Source organism: Fulmarus glacialis, unplaced genomic scaffold (genome assembly GCF_000690835.1).
Source record: "Fulmarus glacialis isolate BGI_N327 unplaced genomic scaffold, ASM69083v1 scaffold43235, whole genome shotgun sequence".
Taxonomy (NCBI): Eukaryota; Metazoa; Chordata; class Aves; order Procellariiformes; family Procellariidae; genus Fulmarus; species Fulmarus glacialis.
This window is the reverse complement of record NW_009213174.1, coordinates 18,618-33,240: the sequence shown is the minus strand read 5'-3', so window position 1 is coordinate 33,240 and position 14,623 is coordinate 18,618. Positions and strand designations below refer to the sequence as shown.

Sequence of the window (14,623 nt, the reverse complement as noted above, 5' to 3'; positions counted from 1 at the left end):
TCCTGCTAAAAATTCACTAGACATACTAGAAAATTCAGAGATCATTGTGCCCCTCAAAACCATGGCAGAGAGAAGCAGACACTTAAAAGAGCGTTCAATTACTTACGTGCCTTTGGCTTCCTTTCAGGATGCCGTGGAACTGGAAACAGCCGTGGTAAATGTATTTTCTCTGCATTTGCCTTTCTTGACAAAACATCTCCAATATTTTGATCTCAAGAATAATCAGCTCTTTTGTGTTTTCTTTTCAACTAACTGCAGATTTTGCCAGTTAAAAATTAATGACAACTTCTCTTCCTCTTTTTTTTTTTTTTTAAACAAAAAACTTTTGTGCTCTCTTCTGGAGAAAAAAAAAACAAGATTTCCTTTTCCTACAACCTTTAAATATTAGTCTAAATGGCATTCAAACCACTCTTTCTCCCTCCTTCTGCAGTAACACAAAAAACGAATTCCACCACAACAAAACAACCCGGCTCATGGAAACTATTATTTTGAAGATGAAACATTGTGTTGTGTCCTTTACTGCTATTACGGGCAGTCAGTCTGTTAGAACATATTGGGCGATTATAGGCTAGTCTTTTCAGAGAAAGCCATGGGTTTCAAGTTAGCGGTAACCATCTATCAATTCCTGAGATTATGCCATGATTTACTGTCACAGCATCATGTATTCTCTGATTTTCTGCCTCCTGTGAAACATTGTGCTTTCCTTTTCTATTGATGTATCAACTATAATAGTTACAAGCAGCTACAGAAAAATCAATAGCGAACTTTCATTACTGTGCACATGAAGAGTACCACGCTGTGAGAGCACCTAGCTGTTAAATAGTCACCAGCAGTAAGGTCCACTATAAATGTCTGTTATTTTGGTCTAAATGAAGAATGTCTAAATTTGAAACATCAAATATCTAGGATTTTTGACACCACTGGATTCTATATCAAATTTTTCCAGTATGTGATTTTTTTTCCAGGTGTCAGGCTTGATTTGTCTTTTCTGTGCAGGGATCTGTGTATTTTTTTAATCCTGAAGCTGACACAGGAAATTAATATAAAAATAAATAAAGTATTGCTGGGCTGTGCTTAACTGTGAGCTCATTAGGTTTGGTTGGACAGAAGTGGTAAGAATTGTGTTAATCTTTGTTGAACTGGTCTATATCTTACTAGTCAAAGTAAGCGGACTTTGATTAAGGTGAACAGACCAATAATCTCTGTGTTAAACACACAGATAGAATAGAGGTGAAAGAGGTACTACAGTGTTACCGCAGACTCAAAAGTGCTCCTACGACTGTGCACTAGGAAAAGCATTGAGTTGCTTTTCAATGCACAGTTTGGAAAAAATAGTATAATTTTTGGTTTAAATATATTTGTTTGCCTCTGGGAACACATTAACTTCCAATTAGTAAATGTAAACAAAGAATGGCAGGAACAACAGTAAACATGTGAGTGTATCGCCTTGAACATGTCCAGGGCCTCTGGCATTTCAGGCCATTTCTCCAGCAATCAGGTAGCAGTTCCTGCAGGGCAAGTGGACAATTCTGCTCCAGGAGTTACTTTGGCATTTTGAGACTATGGTGATTTACAGCTATAAATGCACTGTTCGTTGCTGAATACCTTACATTTGAAAGCCTGTGCGTTTCCATGAGACTAAAGCACGAGGATGAACGTGTGTACTTACAGGAATTGTTTCCTGCCAAATGTGTATCCCACTGTCTGCTGTGGCCACAAGGTTACAGGAAAGCACTATTTCTTGGCCTGGACATAACTTTCAGGAAAATTAACCTTTAAAGAAATGCAAATTGCTTTTTCAATTTTCATAGTATTAACTCATATAACTTTTACCATAAAATGAAAAACAGAACAGAAATTTCATTCCAAATGGCAATTCACAGTCCTGCCTGAAAAAAAATACTCACAGGTGGCGAAACACCCCTGTTTTGAAGAGTACAGTGAGAACTAGCTAGAACTGACCTTAATCCGATGAGTGTTGATTAGGTGGAGGTGGATCTAGAATTTAAAATCCTTCCAGATCCTAAGCAATAAAGACAAAATCCACAGTCTAATTCAATAAAGTATCAAGGGACTCGGCAGAGCGTTGCCAGGACCCTGAGGGCATGTATGTCACTGGCGAGGTGAGCTTGGCCAGGGCAGGAACAGTGCAAACCTCAGTTTGCAGGAGGCTGAGCTCCCTCATGTTCCCAAGCCCCGCTGCAGACCATCACAGCAGACACTGTGCAGTGCCAGAGGCACTTGCTTTCTTCATCTGGCATGTGGCACCAGGGGACCAAAAAGTACCTCTGCCCTTGTGCAGGGAACGTGAGTTTTTTGGCACCGCATTAGGGGCAGCTCCAGCCAGAGACTAATGGGGATCTGGAGCTCCTTAATTGATGCTCCTCATGTTAAACCTATAACTCTGTTGTCTATGGAAACATCTCATCTATATCTGACCAAACATTCGAGTCTGAGCTCAGCAGCGTGCACAGATCTGGAGTTTACCTGACTTATTTTTGCTGTTCCTTACTGAGCAGTAGAAATATAAAAAATGCGTGGAGGCACTACCTCATCTGAGAGCCTCCATTCCTTTCTGATCAGGACTTCTTGTCAAGAAATCAGGGGTAGCTGAGACATAAAACTCTCTTCTAAAAGCCTCATAACTGAAATGCAGGTGTAAGAGTATTTCCTCTATTCCACACTTCTCTAGCCTATCTGCTTAACTTAACAACCATGTCGCCAGAGGGACTTTCAGGTGGCCTTTTCTTTAGTTTTCATATTTGTATGTTTAAAAGTGTAAGCAATGAGGACAAAGAACAGCGGTATACACATCAAAGTCTTTGGGAAAAGAGTCCAAAGCCTGACACACATCTGGGTGCCTCTCCAGTGTTTCCTGCGTACCAGCACTGACACTTGCAGAGTGCCAGTGGAGTTGCAGATGTCCCCACTTGGGCTTCTGTCACTCTCGTTTGCCAAACCACTTCCACAACCAGGCACAGACATATGTCACAGTAAAAAATGAAATTTGCAACTTCCACTCAGATCAATAGGCAATGTCAGAAACAATATGCTTTGAAATACTGCAGCAGAAAATTACTTACCTTAGTTGTGTTTACTGTCCATGAAAGCAAGACTGAGAGTACAGGAGAACAAAGTGTTTCTTTTTCCCACCACCTAGCAGGAGGCCTGGCAGCCTGGGCCAGCCAGGGGGACGGGACAGGAGCCCTGTCTCAGGGCCACCAGCTCTGCTGTCACTCAATGAGGAGCACCAGTGCACGGTGCATTGCATTTAAGCAAATTCATGGGCTGTTGCAGTCAGGCGTGGTAATGATCTGATGACTGATACACACGTGTATATGATGGGACCAAACTTATTGGCGCTTTTCATCTAAGCCAGCAAATTTTTTGTCAATGCTAATTTGATAGGGAACTGAAACAGCATCTGAGAGACAACAGCTTCAGTGTACCATCAATGGTCTCATGAGCTGTCTGCAGTTACATTTACATAGTAAATAATTGTAACTGCCCAAAGTAGAGTCTACCTCTTCTAAATAATAGTAGTAAAATTCAAATGTTTGGCTAATAGGAGTCACATATTTGTTTCTACTGTAGTTCTACTGCAGTGCTTTCAGCACTGAGTATTTAAATGAATGTTTTATATTATTTCAACAAAATTATATAAGAAAATAAAATAGTTCTTTTACTGATTTCCACTTCCCATATCTTACACAGGCAGAGGTGATTATCTTTTTCATGTTCTTGCTAAACTAGAATCAGCTTCCACTGATACAACTTAGTTCAGTGAAAAAAACCCTGTTACTGCAAATATTGGCACATAAAACAAGTAAAAATCATGTCTTTAAAAGTCTCAAAAAAGAGGAAAAATAGGTTTTTGAAATCAATATGTCTGAAAGATGATTGGTTGATTGTCTCACACTAAGCCTTGTCTCAAAATAGTGCAAAAGACTTAAAACTCTGACTTATTTGTCAATTACGTTGACAGAAAGTTGTATTAGAGTATTGTACCTCTTAGATCAGTATATCACTAAAAGACCTTTGCTTAACTATATTTCCTTCTTTTAAAAATAATATATTGTAATAATTTTTGCTCCTGTGGGACTTTGGATCTAAACAAAAGGATAAAGCCAAACAGAATTCACCAAGTAATAAAAAAGTGATATGAAGTTCTACCCTTATCTGGAAATCACTATAATGATATAACGGGCTGGTCTAATGTTTTTAACCAAGTTCAAAAAAGTTTGAAATATAATAATTAAATGCAAATACAGTCTGATCCCAAAGACCAGAAGAATGCCTTTAAGCTAGTATTTATAACAAGAGCTATTCAACTGAGCTCTCTTGTAAATTTTATCATACCTGAGGCAGTTTTCCTCAGTCGATTAGCTGGAAAGCTGAATATATCCTGAGGCAAATCAGACATCTAGTACAGGCTAAATTCAACTACTGGAGCTTAAATTTGGCTTAATATATCCCCACTTGGATCTGCCTGTTTAATTCTCTTTCATATGATAACGTTGGTTTATTCATAGTCTGGACTTGCCACCTGAACAAACTGTACCTCATATCTTATTTTAATGGAATAAGAAAACTTTGCAAAAACCATAAAAGTTCCTGACTGAAAATCAAATGCAAATTTGAGATTAAAAACTGTTTTGTAAAGTAACTACAAGATTAGTACAGAGAGATTTTTCCCCTAAGGAGTACTGCTTTTTATGATCATGCATTTTTTATACTCTGCAGAGACAGATGGGCTTTATAAAAGGATACAGCCTGCTACGCAAAAGGGTTTCAGTGGCAGCTGCACTTATGTGTTTTAATCTCGATAGAAATTTATATTCGATATTTTTCCAGAAAATATTTATATTTCTTCTTTTAGGACTGTATCACCCTGTGGTGTAGTTCCAGTGGTGGCAGTAGAAATACCTCTGAGATTAATCTGGTCCATTATTCCTATTTTAAACAGCACTTGAGTAGTAGGAGAGGGATAGAAAGGGAAAGGATAGATAATGTGCAAGCTTCTCATCAGTGCAATAAATCCAATCATTCAGAAAAGTTGCAGACGTCTAAGCAAAAGCAGAGCAAATATTTTCTACATAAAAGCAAATCTTTCTAAAATTTTCATTCCTTTTTTTCTAAACATTCAGGTTCTTCTCAGGTAAATAATAGATTTCTTGCTCCTCTCTACATTATACTGTACTGTCTATTATTGCAAGTTGCATATAACACCCTTTCTGCCTCAGTTCATAACTTCAAGGATTTTGTATGATGTCCCTATCACCATTCCCAAGAACTTCATAAATATTTATGACATCTTAAACTATTGACACCCTACACATTGTAGACATTGACAGCCAGTTCCCTTAAAACACCAACAATCTTGCATTGTTCATGTGCTATTGAAGATTAAAATGATGTTTCAGAAATTAACTGGGAAAGCTATTTGGTTCAATAAATTTACTCTTTGTTCTAATTTTTTTAACTCTTATCAGAAGCCTAGTTTCTGCTTTTATCAAATGTGATACTTTTTTTCTGGTAACTCTTAAGTGTGGTATAAAGTAGTGCTATGGCTGTAGATTTGCTTGCATTTAAGCATATATATATATTTATATATTTTGAAGCCTGCTGATAGCATGATAATAACATACTAGTTCTCTTATCTACGCTTATTCCAACTGAATATTCGGAAGACAAAAATTTCTAGCCCAGACATATAATATGAACCTGGGATTAGGTGAGGAGTTAGGAAAAATTAGTTTTGACTCACGTTCTTTCTCAGTTTATCTGTGAGACCTTCGCTAAATCACTTCTGCCCCAGTTTATCAACGTGTGCAAGCATACAAATATGACCATGGCTCCACATGATAGTGGTTACACAATTCTTTCCTGGAAAAGAGAGACTTAGATTGAGACATTTTTTCTAGGATTGATCTGTCATTTACCTTAAGTGGTCACTAGGTCAAATATACAAACAAACCTGGAAGCAGGAACCAGAAACCCACATCAGCCCAGGCAGGTTCCCTCACCACCAGCCTGCAAAGGCAGGCTATAAATTGGGGCTTAAATCACGTAGGATTATTTTTTTCAGTGCAGCAGCAGAGCTTCAACCCAAAGACTGAAGCACACCTTCACTGAGAACAGCCTGTAGCTAGCAATAGCTAAGGCCACCCTCTAGTATGGTGGGAGACTCCAGTTCTTAGGGAAATTTCCTTGAAGACACAACAGAGCAAGTGCTGTTCAAATTCCTGTTCCTCTGTCGTGTCTTCAAAGAAAGCAGCAGCTACTCTTTTGCGTGGAACCTAATCCTGTCAGTGAACGCTAAGCACTGATTAAAATACCTACAGAATAAGCCTTCAGGCAACACTCAGGCTGCCCTCGCTCCCAGATGAGCAAGAGACAAGCAACATGTTGCATTGCTCACCCAAAGCAGGAGCAAGTCTGGGACATCAGCAGGGGCATAACTCCTGGCACGGAGGAAGCTTTAGAAAGTGAAACAAAGTGAGGTGGTACTGGAGTTTAGGCATGGCTAAGAGGAAGCGCCAGCAGTGGAGCCACTGCTTGGGACTTGGTGCCTGTGGTCTGTCCTGGCATCTTCTGGGCTGGGCCATACTTTCATCAACCAGCTATCCCAACTGGCTCTCCACACCCCTGGCTGTACCTGGCCATGCTTTTCCCTCATGAGTCTCATTGAGAAACACTGAACTTTCTTTAAGGGTGTAGCTAGCTGTGGACTTTGGGCCAGGACTCACGAGCAGCTCTTCCTCCAAAGAGGCCTGGCAGGATCTTGTTTTATTGTGTTTCAGTGATCACCATATCACGTATGCCTCATTTGCAAGCAATAAGGATGTTGGTTCCTGGGGTGCCAGGACAAGAAGCAGGTGGAGATTTTGTTTGTTTGTTTAACTTTCAAGTCAGTAAATTCAGCCTGAGCTGTTGAAAGTCAAGCTGTTTTATTTTCCTGAATGATGACTCAGTAATTACACCAGTCAAGATTCGAGAGATCAGATTAGGCTTTGCCCTTTGTCTTTACTGGGACTACAAGAAAAGAAACAACTGAAATTTAGTAAAATAATTTCACAGTTGCACAAGGAGAGGAATCCAACTTATTTCCCCATATCTCCCTTTCCATTGCAGAGCTAACAGTAGCAAAAGCAATTATAAAATTCTTCACAAAAGTCAATAAGCACAGTTCTTAATACACATTAGGAGATTATATTCTCAGTAAGAATCTATCATTTTACAGTCTTTTTGGAATAGAAAAATATGCTTCAATATTTTAAATAACACTAGAAAGAAGCCTACCAATACAAAACAACACCAAAATATGTTTTAGTTGAGTCTGAGTTGTTCTGAAACAAACCAAAGGTCCATGAAGATTGAATACTGAGGGGTGAAGTAGGATTCAGACTCAGAATTACAGCTTGTTCTTTCACAAGCATCTTATTCTGGCTTTAAAAATATGTATCGTTTTGCCCAGTACTTAGGTGTGAACAAAATACATTGCTATAGAAGAATTTAATCAAGATTTTCAAAACAATGTGCCCATTATCTGATGTTATGTTCAACTGAAAATGAAAATTACTTTATGACCCTAATAAACAGTCAGAGATCGATCATTGCCCTGTTACAGATAGCTTAACCACTGCCAAAAAAGAATCCTTCTAAAGACAGGAAAAGTTTTCTACGCATTCAGTTTGGACATGGGAGTCTTAAGAAAATAAAAGTGGTTTCTGTTGTTATAATGTAAAGGTTTTTCAAGGTTTGGAAAGAGCTAAATGTAGTGCCTTACCACTGATTAACAAACACATCTATCAAAAATTGTTTCCCATGACTTCTAAGTAAATAATATTCAGCACAACCCTGCTGTATAAAACTGAGGGGAATTTTGCAGTAAGGAGCTTATCTTTATCATAGATCTTCCTTCATTATAGCATTTTGTCTGTCAAGAAGGCTTAGCTATAGAATGGCATACATCTGCCTTCGTGACAGATGTGCTATATGGAACCGCCTTTGTTGCCATTAGTTTCAATGAAGGAGAATTGTGGGTAATTTCCAGAGATTGGCACTTTATCAACCATTACTACTCTTGCCCTCAAAAAATTTTTTATCACATGTCAAAATCTACCTGTGTTTTAAGTCCCATAACCCAGAGGGTTTGCAAGGCTAGAAAATTGGCAAAGAAACTAGGAAAAATCTGTGTTTAAATAGAGGAAGGTTTGGTAACGGCACCTCCATCCTGGGTAGTCCCCCTTCTTTGAATTATTCTGGTGGAAAAACCTTCCTTAGAATTAACATATTCCATCTTCAAAGTCAAACGGCAATTGGCCTCACACCAAAGCCCCTGACGGGAACCCCGACTTCAGGCTGAGGAGGCACGTTGTAGCTTTCCCTGATAAAACAGCGTGTTTCTAAGCGGAGGCAATGTTGCTCATTAGGCCACGCAGTCTAGCTGGAAAGAACAGACAAAACTCTCGGACAATGAGCCTGAAGGCCATCCTGGCCAAAAATACCATCACTAGAGTTTGGAAGACATCATATTTTACCTACACGTTTAACAGTCATTCCAAAGAGCTACTAAGCTTTGGGACAGGGTGGGTTTTAATAAAGACCTTAAATGATGGGGTCGTCAGCCCATTCAGGGTGAGGAAGCTCAACCCTGGGCAGCTATCAAGTCCTGTTGCCTGAAGTATCTGTCTCCAGCCTTATAGAAGTGAGAAATTTCTGCCCATGGAGAAACACAACCTTATTGCATCCTTGCAATACCAGGACTTGCAATGGTGCAAAATGCAGAGAGGCAGCCGAGCTGCGCGTGCATGCATCTCTTCATCGCTTCATGTAGAAAGAGTATCTGATAAAAGACACAAGCAGTAAAATTTAACTGGCTTTCTTTGGGAAATATTTACGCTGCTCCTAAGGAGTTGCTATTTTTCAAATTTAAATCTCTCATTCTGTTTCATTTTTCTTTTCAAAATTCCCAAACCAAGGGAAGCTCTCTACAGATTAGCAGACCACCAAATCTTTGGTATTTCATGTTTGGAATATGAGAGGGAGAAAATCTCTCTGAAACCTAAATATTTTCCCCCTCTAAAGACCAGACCCATTTTTGGGAAAAATATGCAAAAGTGTTCTCCTCAGGCTGAATGTTGTATGCAGTTTCAGCTTAATGCACAGCTTTATAGCAGATGTAGAAAATAATCAAAATGGGGAAATTTCTGGGAATACTGGCAGACCTTTACTGTGACTGCAGAGCAGATCCTGACACACTATAAAACTGTTTTTGTCTTAATCGTCAAAAGTAAGCTATAGACAACAAAAATTCTTTGTTTGACAGAAAAGCAATTGCTATTTCTTGTAAAACATATAATATATTCCAGAAGACCTAAGGGTTTACTTTCCAATAAGGATAGAAAAAGATGTGCGCCCCACTGTGAGCTCACAGTAAGGCTGTTTCATGTAAAAAGTTGGTAATTAGTCCCTTAGTGAATAAAGTAGAAGAGATAAGAGACTGATACTTACTGTAGCAACACAAACCACTTCTTCTAGCTGCTAGGATTTAAAGGGTGTGTGGGTGGGAGGGGGGGGACCTATTCCTACTCATTTAATTTACAAGCGTCTAAACCTTGGAAAATGATTTCTTGCATTAAGCTTAAACATGTGTACTTTAAATTGTTACTAACCGATGTAAAGATTGATAAGAGGCATTCCAATCCTGAAAAGCAGACAGCAATGAAGAATTATAAGAAAGCGTAGAAGGCTGTTGTGCTGTACATATCAGTAGCAGATTTCACGCTCATTGTACACCACTGCCTTCAGCAGACTTACACCTGCATTGCTTGATGTTTCACCAGGTTAACCCATTAGCATTCAAAGGATCTTTATCAAAAAGGAAATACTTGGAAAACTAAATCACGTACCTTTAGCCAAAGTTATATAATAAATACTAAGAACAAAACCAAACCCAAAGCACAGGAAAACCATCTACTTACAAACCAAAGTTATTATTTAATAACATTTGTATCACTATCAGCTAAATACTAAGTACCAGAAGTGAAAACTGTATATAGCTTTTCTTGTTCTACCTGCAGATCTTGTTGCTACTGGAGATAACTTAAAATTCACATCTTTTCCTTTGTTGTTATTCATCTTTATTAGAGTTAGAGTTTGTGATTCTCTCTCAAAAATAACTATGTAATTTATATTGCAATATTGCAACTATGTGTTCAGCAAACCTCTCTTTTTTACAATACACAAAATATCATACGAGAGCTTGAGACATGAAAATGGAGCTTTACACAGTGCTCTCAGCACATATCCTTTGATTTCTCTCTCTCTCTTCAATTTGTCTCATTTGCTTTCCTGCAGCATTTATTGTTAATGTACATGAGGTGAGAGCACTTATCAAGTCATATCCAAAAATCTTGGTTACTTCATGAAGACTCACTCCAAAATACATAACTGGTCATCAGGTTCCCTCTACATTCCCACTATTATGATTGCAGTCCTGGGACATCTACACACAGGTGAATTGTGTAGTGACGTCCTAAACTCTAATCACTTGGACTATGAGTATCTGATTCAGTACAGAAACAGTCAGGAAAATTCTACATGTTTTCACTGGTTAACTAATAACATCTTGTTTACAAGCACTGAACCTCACCACAAATATCAAGAATTTGTGCAGAGGAAATACATTAACAGTATTTCCTCAAGCTGGATGTGGTATAGAAGCCCCAGAACTACTTTTTGTTTACTGTTAGTGTTAACTGGCCTTGTTTTTACATCTGACTTCAGTGCTTATGTTGTCACATATGAGTATTTAAAGAACTGTCCACTAAGATGAGGGAAAAAACCAACACAGACCACCTTCCCCCGTAGTTCTGCAACTTCCGTGCAATTCAGCCAGGCCATGTAGCTGACGAGCATGTAGGAACACCTATACAATGCATAGGTACACCTACTGCCAGAAGCCACCGATCCTGTATATGGGGGTAATATAGATAAAATATTACACCTTTTTTTGACTTGGAGTATGATATCAATACAGCTGAAGACAGAATGCATCTCTATAAAACATATGTTGAATTCACCACTTTTGCAGGAAAATACAGAAAATTTGCAATTTTCAGATTTTGTTTCTTCTTGATCTTTGTAAAAATTGATTTTGTGATGTTACCAATAAATATATATTCCATGCAGTAACATTTAGACAGAGAGCAAAAATTAGAATGAACCTGGTTTTCCAAGAAGTCAGCACAATTTAATCTCACAGTATGATTCAAAACAGGCAGACAGCAACAGAAAGATGCCCTTTGAATTTAAAGGGGGCTGAATCAGCTAACAGTTTCTAAAACTTCCTGATGTTTAAAGTTATTTTTAACAGGGAAAAAAAAAGTTCAAAATACTGATTCTGAAATCATTATACATTTTATCTTGCTGTTTAACACAGTTTAATCTCCAGCATAGTCCCTGTTTTCTGTGGCAATTTCTTATGTTCTAACAATTCATTCATGATCGCATTTTGCATCTGAAAGCAACCTATTTAAAATAATTGTGATAGTTGATACTGTTCCTTTCTTAATGTTATAAAAATATGCTTAGAACACCCAATTTTTAAACCAGGTTACACTCACTACAAAATACCTTGGGAGTTTTATGTAGGTACGTAAAACAACAAACAGCTATATTTTGTGTGAGAAAATGTCCAGTGTAATACATGAAAACATGATTATCCAAAGATCCCCAGAGACACTGCAAAAAGACTTTGGATAAATGAGTTTGAATAGCTAAGGGAACAGGCATAGCAGCTTTGAAGTTTCCAGTTCTCCTCATTCAGGATAATGCAAAGTTCAGACAATTCCTGTTGGCCAGCCATCATAATTTAAGTATTGCTAGTGAGCTCCTTAAGCCAGGTAGCAAAATTCGGATGGAGGTCGTGTCGCCAGTTCCCAAACAAGCAGCACAAATCTGGGAGCCACTTGCTTCGCTTCCATAGTGAAACCGGGACAGGAAAGAGGCAGGCAGTAACGACCACAGCAGGAAACCCTCACCCCAGCTCATGCAAGAGCGAACCTGAAGTGAGCCGGCAGCCAGCATGCTCCAGAGAGGCTCCTGCTCACAGCCTGTCACTCGGGCCCTGGAGGCTGTGCCTGCTACCCTGGGCTGCCATTGGGATCCTTGGCATGCTTTCTATCCTCTTTTCCTGAAGAAAATGTTTGCCTCCTCAAAACATTTCCCCCGTGTTCCAGCACACAGTTATGTGCAGGAGCCAATATTTGGTCTATTTAAAGCATTTCTAGGAAAAGGTGCAGTGAGACCCAATTTACACAGCCTCCCAGGCTGCTGATGGATTGGGGGACCAATGCGTGTTCCTGTTTTGCAAAGGAAAACACTCATTTCGCCTCCAATCAAAGGCTGGCATTTACAATGAACCAAATTCTGCCAAATTCCCCATTTCTGTGCTCCAAGAACATCCGTAGAAGAGCAGATTTGTCTTTATTCAGAGTGAATTAGCAGCATACTTACGCTCTGTATCACCCTGCTTTAGCATTACAAGAAACTGTTACAGTACTCTACTGATGGTATAAATGATCAAACACCAACCAAAACAGGTTCTCCCAGCAAGAGCACTTTGATCACTTCACTGTTTCTGCATTATAGCAGCACTCTAATTTGCAAGCTTTAGAATAAATTCTGCATTCTCCAGACATGTCGAAAGACAATGTCATCAGAGTAATTTTTACACAGGAGAGCAAATAATGAGGAGTTAATACACAGGCATTTATCTCTGACCAGCACTTCCAGAGCTTGAACTTCTTGTATAGGAACAGAAGATAATCAAACAGAGGCAGAGTGAACAAACCGTACCTGCCTTACTGATGTAAATGCCCGTTGTCCAATTAAAAAAAAAAAACCAAAAAAACCCCCACAAACCCAACAGTGTTGGATTTCAGAAACCATATTTAGGTTAAAGGGCACTATGGCACCATTCTTATCTGGTATTCCACCCAAAGGACAATGATTTCATTTTATAAAGATCATTAGTCGGTGAAATATATATTTTAGAGAGTTTCTAGTAGGGAAGATTATTTTGGCAGTCACTGGAGTGTACCAGATGGTTCATTAACATAGGCTAGACAAGTCAAAGGCTTTCAGAATCATTTAGAAAATGTCAAACAGAAACAAGAACCTTGTCACTTTTTATTAGAATTAACTACATCATACCCTGGACACAGATTTCACCTTGGGTCAGAAAAATTAATACAGAACTATATGAATTGTGTAACATACTAGGTTAAAGATAGGGCTTCCTCTTGGGACTCATTTGCTAGCAATATATTATGGTCTTCTACTTTAGGAATCCTCAACCTTTCTTTTTGTAAGCTATGAAAGAGCTGACCTTGCTCAGATTCCATTGGTGTCTAATTGATTTGAGGTATATGCAGAATTTCAACAAGACACTCCGTTAAAGCTCTTTTGTGATCATTTTCCCAGGAAAGCTGGCAAAAGGGTTCACTGAATATTCAGCAGCTTGTAAAGTATGCTTTTGTCAGGAGGAAAAAAAATACATCCATTTAGTGAAACACTGCCATCGTAAACAGGAATTAAAATGCAACTGAATTGTTGTTACTTTTTTTTTATTATGATTCAGATGTCAAAAATCTTGAGAACTTCCAGCTTGTGGAAGGTGTTCAGGAACAAGTGAATGCTGCTCTGCTGGACTACACAATGTGTAATTACCCACAGCAAACAGACAAATTTGGGCAGCTTCTCCTGCGACTACCAGAAATCCGGGCCATCAGTATGCAGGCCGAAGAATACCTCTACTACAAACACCTGAACGGGGATGTGCCGTGTAATAACCTTCTCATTGAAATGCTGCATGCAAAGAGAGCATAAATTATACCCATTAGAGCTTCTGCTTTCAAGGAAAAAAAAAAATGTATCCTGAACTGCTCCAAGCAACACTAATTAAAACGTGGTTTTAAGACTTTGCAAAATGGTATAATAATCAAATACTAATAGTAAATAAGTGATGTATCAGGGTATTTGTATTGCAAACTGTGAATCATATGCTACACATCCCCAAAGGAATCTATATAGGACTTTATACTGGAGAGAAGTGAACTTACCAAATGGATACTATCACCAATGTCAACATGAAAAAGGACAGAATGATTCTTGTATATTTAACTCTGCTGATTGCCAATATGAAGAAACTTAGGAGAAATAAAACTGATCCGTATTATTGAGCTAAGATAGTGGGGAATTTGAGTGCGCTAAATTCCTTCACTATATAGCAGGACTTCTAAAACAGTTATAATAGGTGCAAAACTGCATCTATAGCATCTTCTGTCATCCTTCCAAGGACCCAACACTTACTTCTTCTGTGGTAAATGATGTGGCATCCATTCAACAATCTGTAAGAGAGAGCTGGCGTAGGCCACGTGCTATGTAGTATCGCCACCAAATCCTAAGAGGCTGGTTTTGACTGTCGGTCTCTCAGGCCTGCAAATAGCTAATATGAAGACTCTGTTATCCAGTTAGCTTGGCATTCTTACTATGTTCTGAAGTTTGTTTTGTCACGTGTTCATGTTGTTCTGTCAGGCAGTATCCCTCTTCTACT

At 38.7% G+C, this 14,623-nt stretch overlaps 1 protein-coding gene across 1 annotated transcript in view; it reads left to right on the top strand.

The window, feature by feature from the left end:
• The window catches only part of LOC104077034 (nuclear receptor subfamily 5 group A member 2-like), a 27,541-nt gene extending 13,177 nt beyond the window's left edge, over window positions 1–14,364 (top strand). The window contains exon 2 of the mRNA XM_009578107.1: window positions 13,649–14,364. Coding sequence (XP_009576402.1) covers window positions 13,649–13,896 — 248 coding nt within the window. The 3' untranslated portion in view covers window positions 13,897–14,364. The remainder of the gene's footprint in view (window positions 1–13,648) is intronic.
• Window positions 14,365–14,623: the final 259 nt, after the last annotated feature.